Genomic DNA, 12,326 nt, shown 5'->3' with positions numbered 1-12,326 from the left:
TGATCAGGGAATCTAGTGACTGATATTATGAGCAGCCCTGAACGCATTCGGAATATGGTGACATCTATCAAACAAATGAAGGATGCTGAAAGTCCCATCCCTTTTGGTGATAGATCAATTTAGGTTCCTGGGAGAAAGTATATTTTAGTCACGGATCTAGTGTGTGTCCAAATATGATACGTTGGTTGGTTGGTTGTTCATCGCGGCACTTAGCAATATTCTAACTATATAGTGGCGGTCTGTAAAAACATTGCGTCTCGACCAGACAATCCAGTGATTAGCATCATGAGCATCGATCTGCAATCTGTGACATGTGTCAGGCAAGGTAGCGAGCCTGGGCAGTTATTCTCGAAACGTTCGTAGCCGTAAGAATTCCTAAATTAGATCGTAGCCAATGTATTGAGAATGGGCTTAAGAACTTCGTAGGGCTACGAACGTTTGGAGAATAGCTATACAGGTCACCCGATTCTGTTAGTTGCCTTTCAATGAAGACCAATTCTAACGAGGATCTCCACGGGCAAATGCTAGGAACCAGAGACATGAGGATTCGTCTAGTTTCAGATGGACATTGATGAAATAGTTATATACGGGCCATACGCTTACCATTCATAGAGTTTGTGGTATGGTCAGTGGAAGGTCCAGTGTAGTACGACTGGGTGGCACCCTTAGCTCGTGTCCAGTCAAAATCATCACCACGGATATTTGTGAAGGTACACAGTCCGGTTTCAAAGTCACAAGAACCTGGTATTGGACATGCCTCGCTGTCGATGAAGATGTCGTCGAGGCCGATATCGCTGTAGTAGCTACTTCCTCTGACACCTTCAAACACCACCTTTGAAAAAAATAGGATCTAATGTAAACTCCGAGATAACACATTCGGGAATATTTTAATCTGGACTAGGTGTATTTGGTATTCATTATTGTAAAGTCCAACCCTTACCAACCAGGGGCATTGGTTGAGCTGGCCTACGATATTACATATCGCACTGGAGAGTTGCGCCCCTTACTTGCTACAGGATTGAATTATTCCTGATTCAGATCCAAAATCCATTCCTTGATTATGACATCAAGCGCTCGGGAACAATGTATATTTGGTCTGTGTGTTGTCTTGTCTGGGTAATCTCTAACTCGGCTATTTGAGACCTCTAAAGCTCTTTGGAGACGCCAGCAAAGAAACGTACGGTGGCGACAGCCCAATGCTTATTACCAAAGCAAATCTGTGATCATTGTAGCACATGTACCTTACGGCCGAATCAGTGATCACCCGACCAAACATGTGATCCCGGTCACAAAACACTTTGTTTACCTGATATGTAGAGGACGTCTTGATTGTCACTTGTCCAAGAATCCATTTGTTTCCTTGTTCACCAGTCCGTGTCCACACTGGGCTGCCCCTGTTGCCGTTCACCATGATGTAGACGTTGAGGCTGCCCATGGTGGAGCCGTGCATGTGGTAGTAGAACTGTAGACACTCTGCAGATGTCTGTTGGTAGGCAGGGGAGATCAGTCTGGCCTTGTCGTTAGGTAAACGTGGTGCTGACGCCTCAATATACATGTAGTAGCCTGCAAAATATTCCATTTCAAGACTAAGTCCATTTTTACGCCACCTGTAGGAATACTCCAACGATATCAAGGCAGAGGACACAAAAAGGCAAGAAGACATTGTACCCATGTGGAAAATCAAACCAGGTCTACGTCGTGATTGTGACGAGAGAACGCTTGAACTATTAGGCTAAAGCCACAGCGCCAACTCATAAAGTGTCGATCGTCTTGATTAGATATGGTTTGGGATTATGCTACAAACGTATACTGAAATATAGCAAAACGTAAAGAGGTACATTTGACAAACTGATCGTCATTGTATGGGCCAGCCTAGCTCAAGTTCATAAGTACAAGTACCTAAAACAACCGTTATTCCCTTTTAATCCCATCCTGGATGCAAACAGTTGTATTATATAATGAAATCATCCCCCCGACAATATCCCCAAAAAGTTTAGTTCACACAAAATTTGAGTTTTTAATATTGTTCTGTTTGCTGTTGTAGTGAGTTACTGTCAGCAAAGATCACTTGGTACAACGGCTTCCAGGTCTATTTACAGTCTCCATATCTCAATATCAGCATAGTCCTACCACTAGCAGTTCCTTCTGTGTGATCCTGACTGGGGCCTGTCGCAACACTCGATGTTCCTTGTGAATGTCTCAGCCAATCAAAGTTGTCCGTCTTGTCTTGTGTGTAGCCGCAGGTGTTGATCTCAAAGTTGCATGTTTCTGTAGTACAAACATAGAGCTTCATCTAAGGGAGCCGTCAACAAAAACTGATCATCTCTAACAAACGTTCAAATCTCGCCCCAAATACTTACATAACCTTCATGTTCTAAACCCTCGACAAAAGTACGTATGTATTAAAACTTACATCAATAAAAAACTTCCGTTAACGGAAGCATGCACATAAGCTAATCTTTGTACTCCAGGGTGTAAATTTTCGAAGCTCTCTTTGGGCTAAGATAGTCGTAACTTAATGTTAATGTATGGCACTTAAGACTGTTATAGCGCTGAGAAAGTCTGAAAGTCGATTTTGCTTCACGTTTCGAAATGGCTTGCTATGAGATTCACATTCATCCTTACTTGTCCCAGGACAGACGTTGGCATCCATGCTAAGGTCGTCAATGGCGATGTCACCAAAGACGCCATTCGCCACGGTTCCTTCAATGAAGATCTGAAGGAAGAAACAGATTGTCACCACCCAGTAACAAAAATTTGCGAATACATACATTATCATCTCTCTGCCAATATCCAGAAAACATTCTATAATAGGTACCGGTGCTATCTTAATTTGATCCGTCCCATGTTTCAGGAGCACGGCGAATCACTATAAAAAAAATAATCGGTCATTATAATAAACCTCAAGTGAATCGTTTAAGAGGGTGTGAGTTTGGTTTTTCGCTCGTGGCAATAAACCAGCAATAGCTGGGACACCAGATATGGATTTCTCTAAGAATATTCCTATCCAACACATCACATGGCATTGTCGGCTTAAAAGGGTACGTTTTTAAAATCTTAAATCTATGGTGCATTGTGCTTGTGATTAAAGTGTGAGGTGAGGCACGGCGAGTTATACACAAACTAAAATAAACACACACACACACACACACACACACACACACACACACACACACACTAGGGATACCTGGAAATTGGTTGTGCTCTTAACGTTAAATTGACCCTGTTGCCATCTGTTTCCTTGGGTGCCGGACTTCGACCACTTCAGCACCTGCTGACCACCGACGTTGACGCGGAGGCGGAGGTCACCGATGTTCGGACCATACATGTGGTACCAGAAGTTGAAGCAGTAGTAGGTGGTGCCGGTAGGGGGAAACACTGGGGACACGAGCACAGCCTTGTCGCCTGTCTTCCGTGGGTACGAAGACTCCAAATAAAGGTAGGACCCTGCCGATATGAACGTATGTTCAATTAGTTGAACGTAACGTCGCAATACTAAAATTGGAGACCATCAAATCTGGAAGACACAAACCAGTGACTGACAAAATGAGCATCGACCTTCGCAATTGGTACACGATGACATGCATCAAGAAACGTCTGCAAACTTGGTCATGTGGATTCTGCAATTCTTTCAACAAGCTGTGGTACTGAAAGCCTAAACATTGAATATCTTCACCTGGCATATAGTTAATAGACAAAGTCTGATTCCAACGGTGACCTTTTTACGCTTGTGATCAGATGCCGCCCAAAGCACATCATTAATGGCAATTGCTTAAAGCGGTGTCTGTCTTCTTACAAAGAGCACACGCGAACGAAAAATGTCACATATTTCAGATAATATTTCGGCCTGTATTAAAGATACCTCTGCATATACAGTCCGTTGAGGTTCCTATAGATGCAATACAATTTTTTTTATCCTTTACGACTTGTTCTATAGTGATGATTGGAACTTCGAGGCGAACAGTTTCCAAACAGAGAACACTTGTCATACATGGAATGTAAACAATTGTTCCGTACAAGGAAAATTGTTGGGTGTTTGCCGAAATGTTTTCAATCATACGGGGTGCGTAGGATATTCGTAAAGGGATAAGCCACTATGGAGTTCTCCTGGATTAATGTTGGGCCAGTAGAGAGACGGAGAATAAATTTAATGTAACGTTGCAGAAATTCGAACATTTTAACTTTATACTGAAATCTAAATACATATTATTTATGGAGTAAATTATTTGGTAGCTTCCCTGATGGCCGATAACCTTATCTAGAGAAATGCGTTATTTATTTTTAGAGAAGTGTGATATGATGTAGTGCTTTTAACTTTGTTTTCACACAGGCAAAACCATCAATTGTAATGATATCCAAACATACAGGTAAACTGGGGCTAATTTCGACTAGAACCAGAGACTTTTGAGAGAGATGCTACTGAGCGACGTGATTGTGGCTGGGTATCATAGACTGCACACATGCACCAGAAACGTGTACAAAATGTTGTAAGGCACTCTTATTCATTGTGACTACTTGTACTGGTCCTTTGTCTTCCATTGTCGTTCCTTGTTGTGAGTTGTAAACAATTTAATTTCTCTTAAGATACAGTTTCTAATTGATACCATCTATTTGGTTTCACACTGAATTCTTGTGCGTATAAACTTCAGTTCAACATTTTATTTCATCTTAGGATCAATAGGTAGCTATGGCTAGCCTCAAACTTTTCCCAGCTCAGTTAAAAAAAGTCTTACCTGTTCCGGAGTGGTCGCTGATTGGACCAGTGCCTGCAGATGGAGTCTGTCCTGAGTTGAGAGTCCAGTTGAAGTCGTCCGTGAGACTCTGTGTCCAGTGGCAGGTGCTGTTTAAGTCGAAGCCGCACATCGCATTGCCTGAGACTAAAACAGATGCTGGGTATTATCGGATAATATTAATCATCGCAAGGAAAACATGTTTATAATAACACTATGTTAACTTTATCAGTTTGGAAAAGTGGCACTTAGAGGCTGGTATGACGAGGCTAGTATGGCGAAGCTGGTATGGTGAGGCTAGTATGACGAGACTTTATGACGAAGCTGTATGACGAGGCTAGTATGACGAAGCTGGTATGACGAGGCTGTATGACGAGGCTAGTATGACGAAGCTGGTATGACGAGGCTGGTATGACGAAGAGGAGCACTTGTTGCGGATACACAACTTCTTTACTGCGTCATCATTTGCTACACCGCAACGTCTCATCCGCATCCACTGCAGTTGTCTGCCCGCAACCCCCATTATGAAAAAGTGCTCTTCTTCTACTCTACTTTCATCACGTTTAATAATATTGCAATGCTTTTCATTTAACAACGTTTTTCTGATCACTAAGAATGTCCGGCACCTGTTCGCGTAAACGTCATTATGCGGAAAAAGAAGCTGAGTTGGTTAAAATTGAATAAGAAAAACGTACACGAGATCACGCCTTGGCCTGATGGTTGAGCATAGCTCGGCACTGTCTGGCATGGTGTATTGGTAACATCGATGTCATCTAAGCCAATATCACCATGGTAACCTTTTCCCCTCACTCCCTCGATGACAATCTAGATGAAATACCACAAAACGTTGATGATTTTGACCAGGAATATGGAATATTGAATATGGATTATATGGATTATATGGATTATTGAATATATCAGTTGTTTGGAAGGTCTAATGGATTGGAATGGAACTGTCTATTTATACAGTTAAACATGTAGCCAATTACCTGTAGGTCCTGCTTGCAGAATGTAAATTTTGCGTCAATAATATACTGACGCAGTCTTGACCCTTTGCAGTCATTATTGTCTGGGTAGATTTACTCCCACCCGCTGTGATAAGCTGCCACTACTTTATGCTCCTCCAAACACCTACCTACCTGCCTACCTTCATCCACCCATCGCATTTCGGACAGCTTAAATTGAAAGCTCAAAATGTGAAGTTTCTTTAATGAAGTCCTGCTCCTTGTCCATATTCTAATATTGTCACGAGTCTGCCCATTAATAATTAAGCTTGGATCCTTGCCCATTCTTTAACAATGTCTGAATCCTTGCCAATTCTTTAACAAAACCTGGATCCTTGCCCAATATTTAACAAACCAAGGACCCTTGCCATTCCCCTCACAAGGTCAGGATTCTTGCCCATTCTTTAGCAAAGCCTGGATATCGATCCTTGCCCATTCTTTAACAAAGCCTGGATCCTTGCCCATTCTTTAACAAACCATGTATCCACACCCATTCATTAACAAACTATGGATCGTTATTGGTGTTCCTGATACGGAGACGGTGATATCTACCTGATAGGGTTTACTGCTGTAGATCTTGGAGATGTTCACTTGGCCGTTGTTCCACTGGTCGCCGGAGTCGCCGCTCACCTCCCACAACGTCGCCTCAGTGCTTGTAGAATCGTAGCTGCTGTTGACCAGCACTTTGACTCTGAGAGTGCCGATGTCCGAACCGTACATGTGGTACCAAAACTGCATACACGCTCCGCCGGTGACCGGGGGGTAGGTCTACAATTGAGGAAGCAGTCCTACATGAGACTTAGGCCTACATAAGACTCACGTTAATGAAACCTTTGGCCAACAAACGACTTGATGACATTGATGCTTATGTCCAATGTCATTAAGAGCTCATTTCCTTTCAGCGGAAAGCCTAATATCATGTTTATCCAACTGCTTAACCTGCAGACTAAGGTATGTAAAATATATTAGTCTTTGCAATAAAAGTACAGTAATCAGATCCAACAAGGAAGATTTTCAGCATTGCTTTTTGACGTATAGAAAGGGACACGAAAGACCACTTGAATTCATTCAACAACAACCCTCGAATTGATTGTGTCTTTACGATGTATGACATAGTGGGAGAAATAGTCTTTCAACACCTGTTATGTTAAAACCGTGGGACCAATCTTGCTTATTCAGGGAGACGGGGTAGAGATAAATACGGGAGAATGTCAAAGAAAAAGAATACTTAGTCTTGGCTATCCCCAGAAATAAATTCATTTGGAGTACAGCTGAAATAGTTCTAAATACTACATGAATAGATTATTGAAAACTACTACGGGTGTTCGTAAAAGTTTAACATGACAGGACACTCTACCATCCGTCATTCACAAAATTTGCATAAAAACGGAACATCATTCATTCAGAGGACACTTATCTGAGTAATACTGCATGATTTTTGCCGTGACTTAATAAGGAATTCCTCCTCGTTTAAGCTCTCCATCATGAACATCGAACAGTCAGTACACAGACATAATCCGCCGTGCTGAAAAATTACCTCAAGAAGAACTTTGTGAATAATATTTTGTGTGTGCTTCAGTGCCTCACCTGGCTGACGAGACGCGCCGTATCTCCTGGAACTCTTGGTGCACTAGCTTCCATGAACATGTAGTAACCAGCTCCAGTGTTGAGGGTGTGATCCACGCTAGGACCGGTCATCGTGCTGGACGTCCTACCCTTCGACCTCATCCAGTCGAAGTTGTCGTTATAGCGAGTGTTGGACCAAGTGCATGTGTCTTGTTCGAAGTCGCAGAATCCTGAATGAATGAGTAAACCTTGCGCTTAACTATATTCAGTTCACAATATTTCACCGAAATGACTAAGGGGGGAAAAACCCGAGGCAGTTCGTAGAATCTGACAATTTCTTTCATTCCATGAGATCTGATCTGGAGCTACCAGACCAAAAATTGCAGTATCTGGATCTCGTACCTGCACTTCTTGTGTGGGCCTGCAGTTTCTTTTAATAAACCATATAGTTTATAATGCAGGGGCAATCGTCTTAAACCCCACCGTGCATAATACGTGCAAAAATGTTGACTTGCTTCAATGACGTGCACAAATTTCATTTTAAGGAAAGATCCTTACAATCTTATATGGAATGAATACACATACTCTATGACTTTAGCCTACCTGACTTAGGACATGGTTGTAGACCGACTATGATGTCGTCTAGGGCAATGTCACCATGGTAACTGGTACCAACAACCCCTTCAAAGACGATCTAAAAGTGATGAAAAGAATAATTCAAACAAAAACTTTTTTTGTTTGCAGTGTCTGTACTTATCAATGCACCACTATTCTACGGTACATAACAGAGTCTGGATCCAACGGTCAACGTCATGAACGTGAACAGCTTGGTCCGATGAACCAGATTAAACACCACACGCTCCACATCCGTCAGAACCGTGAAGATCCGGGATAGAATTGGTCTTCAGCAACAACCTCGTAAGGAGGAGACTAACAGGATCGGGCGGTAATGCTCACTTTATGGACACATGCCAATTACGTAGATCGATGCGTATGATGTTGATCACTAGATTATCTTGTCCGGACTCGATTATTTACAGATCGCCCCCAAATAGCTAACATATTGCTCATTGTGGCGTTAAACGCCAATGAACCAAAATCAGAGCCCGTCCACCGGCTTAGTATAAAATTAAACCGAGGTTCGAACTCAAATGCAGTAGAAGCCAGTGTGAAATCGTAATTTGATTTGATAGATATTTATATTTGTGGACCAGTCATGAAATCTTTCACATTTACCTTGAAATTTCCTGGCGTGTATACAGGAACTATTGCCTTCAACCATCTGTTTCCCTGATTATACGATCTGGTCCACGAAGGGGTAGTTAAGTTGTTGGTCGGGCTGTTCTCTAGGATACTGTACACGTTTAAGGTGGCGACATCACTTCCGTACATATGGTAGAAGAACTGCAAGCAGCGTGGCTGGCCGTTGGTAGACGTGTAGGTAGGACTGATAAGACGTGCTGTGTCGTTGGGACGTCGCGGTGCCGAGGTTTCGATGTAGACATAGTGCCCATTGTACGTGCCTGTCGTGTGGTCTGTACTGGGTCCTGTCCCGTAGCTGGAGGTGGACCCATGCTGCCATGTCCAGTCGAACACGTCCGTTTTGTCCTGAGTGTAACCACAGATGGACGCTGATTCAAAGTTGCAGAAGTGGTTTGAGGCTGTTAAATGGTGAATAGCAATGAGTGGTCAAAAGGTACGACGTCTCCTGTTACATCCCATTGGTGATGTATTTTGGTTGACCTATTTAAATCAGCAAACTCGTGAACAAACATAAGAAACCGTGCAACATCGGGAACCCACTTTAAAACGGGAATATAATTATCTACAGCATTTATAAGTATATAAGTAACAACTCGTGGACCTTAACGACTGGCGATTATAGGTCTTTTAGTGCAGATTTTCTTGACGTAAGTATGTTTCTTTGTACGTTCCACCTGAGGAACTTCATTTTAAACAAGTAGTTATTAAGCTCCAGCTTTTACAGGACAGTTAACGATCATGACGTTCTTGAATTACCTATTGAATGGCATGCTCCTGAAGCCATCCTGATGTCATCGATGGCGATGTCGCCTTGGAAACTTAATCCTCTGACACCCTCGAACAGTATCTATACACATATGTTCACAAGTATGACACAAACCATGAAAATCTATGGTCATTTACACTATTTACTCCTTGTATGAACATGTTAGCTATCAAGAACATTATAGAAGATTTCTGTAACACGAACACACGATTTCATAGAAAATAGAAAGCAAAGGATTCAGTTCTTACATGTTTCGTTCAGCTTACAAAGATACCATCGAGGGAAATACCTGAAATAAGCCATCCTAGGAATGAACGTTTCATAGGTAGAAAAACTTTTCCTCTCGAGAGAGACACAACTTTGCATCATCTAAAACAGAGGATTACCTGGTAGCTTCCGCTCGGCACGACGGTGACGTCAGCATGGTTCCATTGGTTGCCCTGAGTTCCATGCCGAGTCCAGATGAGCGTTCCCTTCCCCGAGCCTCCCGTTGAGGGCTTCATGTACACGTTCAGCGTGTTCACATCCGGGCCATACATGCTGAACCAGAAGCTGACACATCTGGTAGCACCGTCCTGGATCACCGGACTGACAAGAAGGGCAGTGTCGTTGGGCATCCTTGGACTTGATGTTTCGATAAACATATACCATCCTTGACCTGAGCCAGAAATTATTTTCAGATTATATTCTTTTGAACCAACCAACCAACCAACCAATCAATCAATCAGTCAAAAGGCCAATGACCCACGTATAATATATTTCAAATATACTTTGTCGTAACATTTTATATGAACTTACACATCAAGTTGTAATTGTCTCTGTAGAAGAGTTTCTTTAATCAACATAACACAAATGTGAAGCATAAATGATGAACAGACACCCCAAGAAACTATATATTCCTGTAGAACATATGAGAAATAACATGGTACTCCAATGTCAGAGATATGCACTGCTTTTGGGAAACCATGTGAACTGTTTGATGCTTACAAAAAAAGAGTCGGCACAAAACATGTGAAGATTGTAGAAGTGTATATATATATATATATATATATGCATACACACACACACATGCATGCATGCATACGCAAACAAAACAAAACCCACCCACATCCAGGTACGACTCCTCTAGGGTTCTGTAAATGGCCTGGCCCTCAACAATTAACGAGTAAATATATAATTATTAAAATGATAGCAAATATCATCCAAGAGGAATCCAAATACACATGTAATTAAACACATAGTACAATTGGTCAAGGACCTACCAGTGCCTTTGGTGTGGTCGTTGGTTGGTCCAGTTTCGTATGTTCCTGTTGGACCCTGGGATCTGGTCCAGTCGAAGTCATCAGCCGAGGACTGCTTCCACATACATGTGCCTGATTCAAAGTCACAGTCGTACTGGGTGGGCGCTGCAATAGGACGTACTATCTTATAGTTTCAACCTATACTTGTGGATGGAATAGGAACATGTGACACATCATGAGCTGATATATCTTGATTAATTTCTTTCGATGACTCTCATTCACCATTCTTCCACAAAAAAATGTTTGGTATAAAAACACTTTAAACTATTTCAGTTAAATCCCAGTTGTCTATGGGTTTTAATCCTGTAGACAGACCAGTGGTTATAAACTTGGAACACCGGATCCCATTAGCAAGGGGCGTAACTCTGCATGAACAACTCAGCTAATTGCAGGTTAGGCTTTAACGTACTTGGTGTTGAGAAGTGTGTTGTGGGACTCGGTGGCACTGTGGATGATGTCGTCTGCAAACTGGGGTTGGCTGCAGCAGGTTGAACTGCAACAGGTGAGATGTTGCACAGATTACCAATAGAGATCTCATTGTACCATTATGAACATTATTGGCAATTGTAGTCATCATGTATCATGTCAGACTGTTCTCTTTAAATTTCAGCGAGATCAATTACATCGTTTAAATCATCTTGTGAATTATATAATTCCATCCGTAAGTTGATCAGTATGATGCTGACGGAGCATCGTTTTCCAAAGTTCTCCTGATGACAGTGGAGACTTACGACCACAGTAGTTGTTTGTGAAAGTGATGTCATCAATAGCAATATCGCCCGTGTAGGTGTTCCCAACAATGCCTTCGATATGAATCTGCAACGCAAAGGAAAGAAAACTCAGACGACTGAGATAGACAAGACTTCAACGAGTTACAGTAAAAAGTGATCTCGGTTTGTTTGTTTGTTATTTGTTTGTTCTTCAACGCCAGCCTCTTCAATTTTTCTGTAAAAAATGAATCTGAACCAGACGATCCAGTGATTGGCATCATGAGGATTGATCTACACAATTTGGACACGATGACATGTGTGAACCAAGTCGGCGAGTTTGACTGCACGATGGCGCTAGTCGCGTCTCACGACAAACAAGGGTTACTGGAGACCAATTGTATCCGGGATCCCCACTGGGGGACAGGCAAGAGTTAGCCAGATCTTCACGGGGAAGCAGGCATGGGTTACTGAACATAAGTTGTACCCCGATTCCTCAGATCAATGAAGATGAATATCAATTTCAACACAGATCTTCACGGGAAAACAGGCATGGGTTACTGAAGATCGCTTCCTGCCTGATTCCTCACTGGGAGACAGGCATGAGTTACTGAAGATCAACCCTGACCCAGATCCTCACGCAGCTGAGTAAAACCAGAAATTGACTTTTACGTGCATGATGCTGTACACAACCTGCTGTGTTGTATTGACTACAGGTGCCCAAGGACGATACACGAATGCACATAAACATTGTGCACAAGAGACAAGATCCCAGTGCACAAGAAATGGGTGTTCTAACAGGCGATCAGGTTCTAAAAGATAGAACCCTTGGTAGCGCGATGTCACAATTTACTCTTGGTTGCATAATGGCTAAAACGTCCGCCATGAGACCGGAAGGTCGCGGGTTCGATCCCCGACCACGTCATACTAAAAGACGTTAAATATGGTACTTGTTGGTCTCTGTCGGCAGTGGATACAAGAAGGACTGG

At 42.4% G+C, this 12,326-nt stretch overlaps 1 protein-coding gene across 1 annotated transcript in view; it reads right to left on the bottom strand.

The window, feature by feature from the left end:
* Positions 1 to 12,326, bottom strand: part of LOC137260848 (MAM and LDL-receptor class A domain-containing protein 2-like) — a 109,993-nt gene that overhangs the window by 69,949 nt on the left and 27,718 nt on the right. The window contains exons 37-52 of the mRNA XM_067798406.1: positions 11,362 to 11,446; positions 11,040 to 11,123; positions 10,592 to 10,735; positions 9,716 to 9,987; positions 9,320 to 9,410; positions 8,537 to 8,961; positions 7,904 to 7,994; positions 7,322 to 7,530; positions 6,287 to 6,502; positions 5,878 to 5,905; positions 4,734 to 4,877; positions 3,188 to 3,447; positions 2,626 to 2,716; positions 2,131 to 2,268; positions 1,307 to 1,563; positions 604 to 832 (exon numbers count right to left, since the gene is read on the bottom strand). Of these exons, the coding sequence (XP_067654507.1) occupies positions 604 to 832; positions 1,307 to 1,563; positions 2,131 to 2,268; positions 2,626 to 2,716; positions 3,188 to 3,447; positions 4,734 to 4,877; positions 5,878 to 5,905; positions 6,287 to 6,502; positions 7,322 to 7,530; positions 7,904 to 7,994; positions 8,537 to 8,961; positions 9,320 to 9,410; positions 9,716 to 9,987; positions 10,592 to 10,735; positions 11,040 to 11,123; positions 11,362 to 11,446 (2,764 nt within the window). The remainder of the gene's footprint in view (positions 1 to 603; positions 833 to 1,306; positions 1,564 to 2,130; positions 2,269 to 2,625; positions 2,717 to 3,187; positions 3,448 to 4,733; positions 4,878 to 5,877; positions 5,906 to 6,286; positions 6,503 to 7,321; positions 7,531 to 7,903; positions 7,995 to 8,536; positions 8,962 to 9,319; positions 9,411 to 9,715; positions 9,988 to 10,591; positions 10,736 to 11,039; positions 11,124 to 11,361; positions 11,447 to 12,326) is intronic.

This window comes from Haliotis asinina, chromosome 14 (assembly GCF_037392515.1).
Source record: "Haliotis asinina isolate JCU_RB_2024 chromosome 14, JCU_Hal_asi_v2, whole genome shotgun sequence".
Classification (NCBI taxonomy): domain Eukaryota; kingdom Metazoa; phylum Mollusca; class Gastropoda; order Lepetellida; family Haliotidae; genus Haliotis; species Haliotis asinina.
This window is presented reverse-complemented; position numbering and strand designations above follow the sequence as displayed.